This window comes from Otolemur garnettii, unplaced genomic scaffold (genome assembly GCF_000181295.1).
Source record: "Otolemur garnettii isolate 467f Iridium unplaced genomic scaffold, OtoGar3 scaffold03923, whole genome shotgun sequence".
NCBI lineage: Eukaryota > Metazoa > Chordata > Mammalia > Primates > Galagidae > Otolemur > Otolemur garnettii.
In genome coordinates, this window is record NW_003856318.1 from 254 (window position 1) to 947 (window position 694).

The following is a 694-nucleotide window of genomic DNA, read 5'->3' on the forward strand; positions in this document are numbered from 1 at the left end:
CCGTCCTCACGAGCCACACAGCGGCGTCCCTTTAGAACTTGGCATGTCAACTTCAGGGTAGAGCCTGGTTAAGGGGCCACACTTGGGTTAAAATCCTTGTCAGCCAGTTTCTATACCACTTGTGTTTCTCTTGCATACTTCCAACCTTTCTGTGCCTCTGCTTCCTGAACTGTAAATTGTTTAATAATAACAGTTCTGACTTCAGAGAACTGGTAGAAGGATGTTGGTGGTGGCCGCAGCTTCTTGGGCTCCTCCAGGCCGAGGTGGTGCTTGCCGCCCTTGCCCATCTGCCGGTGCTGCTCCGTGACCTTCTCCCGGAACACGGCTAGCTCCTTCATGCCGGACTTGAGGGGCTTCCGGCCAGCGCTGCCTCCACCCCCCAGCATGTTCATGGTCCCGTCCACGTGGTTCTCGACCAGGCCTCCTTCCGAGTGGTCATCACCGTTGTCTGCTTAGAGGCAAAGGAAAGAAGAGCTGCAGGTCCATCTTCCTGGACAGAAAGGCCCTCCAGGGACGACCTGGACTCCTAACGAGGACGAGGAGGGAGGGGACAAGCACTGAAAAGCACTGACAACACACCAGGGCGGTGCTGGGTAAAGACGTGACTGATCAGTGTCAGCTCCACAGCCACTCAGAGGTGGTGCCATGAGCGCCCCACTCACCTCTCCCAGGTGGAGACACAGAGGGTCCCAGA

The 694-nt window shown here is 56.8% G+C and overlaps 1 protein-coding gene across 1 annotated transcript; it reads right to left on the bottom strand.

Moving 5' to 3' along the window:
* Window positions 1-200: 200 nt before the first annotated feature.
* On the bottom strand, window positions 201-452 carry LOC111722944 (insulin-like growth factor-binding protein 2; the record flags this gene model as incomplete). Its single annotated transcript, XM_023509182.1, has 1 exon — window positions 201-452. A coding segment is annotated over one exon (252 nt), but the record flags the coding sequence as incomplete, so codon positions are not given.
* Between the last annotated feature and the right edge of the window lie 242 nt (window positions 453-694).